Source organism: Pundamilia nyererei, unplaced genomic scaffold (genome assembly GCF_000239375.1).
Source record: "Pundamilia nyererei isolate P.nyererei 1_Seehausen unplaced genomic scaffold, PunNye1.0 scaffold00316, whole genome shotgun sequence".
NCBI lineage: Eukaryota > Metazoa > Chordata > Actinopteri > Cichliformes > Cichlidae > Pundamilia > Pundamilia nyererei.
The window spans coordinates 540,010-542,393 of record NW_005187717.1 but is presented as its reverse complement, the minus strand read 5'-3'; the positions used below and the strand labels follow the sequence as shown (position 1 = coordinate 542,393).

Below are 2,384 nucleotides of genomic sequence, written 5' to 3'. Positions count from 1 at the left end.
ACAGAGAGGGCGTGAGGGCAGAAGACATTAACAATGCTACGCTGAACACTGGAGGACACGCACTATAAATACTGACGCAGGAATAAGAGGGAACGAGGAACAGGTGGGAACACAGCCGGGAGAAATTACACTTAACGAGACACGGGGAGCAAAGCTAGACACACAGACATAAGACAGGAACATGAACCTCCAAAGTAAAGCAGGAAGCAAGACACACTTTACTAGGACACGGACTCGACAGAGTGAGGCAGACAAGACACTGAACTAAACCTGCAATAACAACCAAATACAACCCGAACATTGATCCTAATACAGAAACACAGATTCATAATACCGTACTTTCTGGACTATAAGCCACTACTTTTTCCCTAGGTTTTGAGCCATGAGGCTTATACAAAGGTGCGGCTATTCTGTGGATTTTTCTTCCACCACTAGGGGGACTCTAACCAGAATTAGAATAAAAAACATGATAGATGAAAAATCAATGCAAAGAAGAATACACTACTTTTTCTTTAGCAGATAGAACACGCACAACAAATTACCAACTGGTAATTATTTTCAAATCCTCGCCCCTTCATCATGGAAACCACACTAAGAAGTTCGTATGATGCAAGTTTTAAGTTGAAGGCCATCGATCTTGCTATCCAGGAGGGAAACCGCGCTGCTGCACGCAAGCTTAGCGTCAATGAGTCTATGGGGAGACGTTGGAGGCGGCAGCGGGAAGAGCTCATGCAATGCCAAAAGTCGAGAAAAGCTTTCAGAGGACATAAAAGCCAGTGGCCTGAACTTGAAAATGTCCTGGAGGAATGGGTGAACACACAGAGAGCAGGTGGCCGAGGTGTATCCACTGTACAGATCCGACTGAAAGCCAAAACAATCGCCCGCGAAATGAATATTAAAGATTTCAAAGGTGGGCCGTCATGGTGTTTCAGATTTATGAAACGTAAAAACCTGTCCATCAGGGCACAGACCACTCCCTGTCAGCAACTCCCCCCTGACTATCAGGAAAAAGTTGAAAACTTCCACAAATTCGTTGAAAAAAAGATACAAGAAAACTCCATCGGACCAGACGACATAATCAATATGGATGAAGTACCTTTAACGTTTGCTCTGCCTCTGACCAGGACCGTTAACAAGACAGGTGCATCATCCGTGTTGTTGAAAACAACAGGCCATGAGAGGACGCACTTCACCTGTGTTCTGGCATGCACGGCATCCGGACAAAAACTTCCACCAATGGTGATTTTTAAGCGCATAACTATGCCGAAAGAGCAACTCCCGAAAGGCATAGTGGTCAAAGTTAACACCAAAGGGTGGATGATAGAAGGTCTAATGAAGGAATGGTTAACGGAGTGCTATGGGAAGTGCCCGGGAGGATTTTTTCACCGGAAAAAAGCACTGCTTGTTTTGGATAGCATGAGGGCCCACATCACAGATTCTGTGAAAGCAGCGATCAAGAAAACAAACTCCATTCCAGCTGTGATTCCTGGAGGTACAACAAAGTTTTTGCAGCCACTTGACATCAGTGTAAATCGGGCATTTAAAGCTGCACTACAGGTTGAGTGGGAGACTTGGATGACAAGCGGTGAAAAGTCATTCACAAAAACTGGCCGCATGCGAAAAGCATCCTTTTCTGATGTCTGTCAGTGGATCCTAACAGCGTGGAGTGCTGTGAAAGAATCCACCATCACCAATGGGTTCCGAAAGGCTGGACTGCTGCGCGAAGAGAGCGGCGCACCTTCAGAGCCAACTTCACCGGAGGATGACAGTGACACGGAGAGCGAGACTGATGGAGGCAGATGTGATGAAGCTCTTCTGAGCCTGTTCAACTCTGACACTGAAGAAGACGACTTCATGGGTTTCAGCGAAGATGATTAAAGTGACTTGTGGTTTCAAATACAGGAAAAATGGAGGTAAATAAATAGCGGTTATTTTCTCTTGGTTCTGTTACGTTTTAATCAGTAAAGTTGCTGCCATGTTAAAAGGCATTGTTCGGAAAGAATCTGTTCAGGTACATACTTGTACATTTGGAGTACAAGATTGTTCTGTACATGCAGTAAATATCTATTTTTTCATCATAGATATCTGCGGCTTATAGCCGGGTGCGGCATGTATATCTTTTTTTTTTTAATTTTTTAAAAATAGAGCGGATGCGGCTTATATACAGGTGCGCTCTATTGTCCAGAAAGTACGGTAATAAAAATCAAAGCACCAGAGAAACATAAAGAACAATCCATCATTCAAAAATAAACCAAAACATAAGGAACTCAAAATGCTGGGTCGAACCGACCCAGAACCATGACACTATCAGGATTGGGTAGTCGCCAATATCACTAATTTTGCATTCCAAGTTTCCAAAAAAGGGGGGGTCGTCAATGTTAGGT

General features: G+C 44.0%; 1 protein-coding gene across 1 annotated transcript; it reads left to right on the top strand.

Moving 5' to 3' along the window:
- The first annotated feature begins 579 nt into the window (after positions 1–579).
- LOC102209438 (pogo transposable element derived with KRAB domain) lies at positions 580–1,878 on the top strand. The gene has a single exon (XM_005751584.1). It carries the CDS (start codon positions 580–582, stop codon positions 1,876–1,878), a length of 1,299 nt encoding a protein of 432 aa, XP_005751641.1.
- The last annotated feature ends 506 nt before the right edge of the window (positions 1,879–2,384 follow it).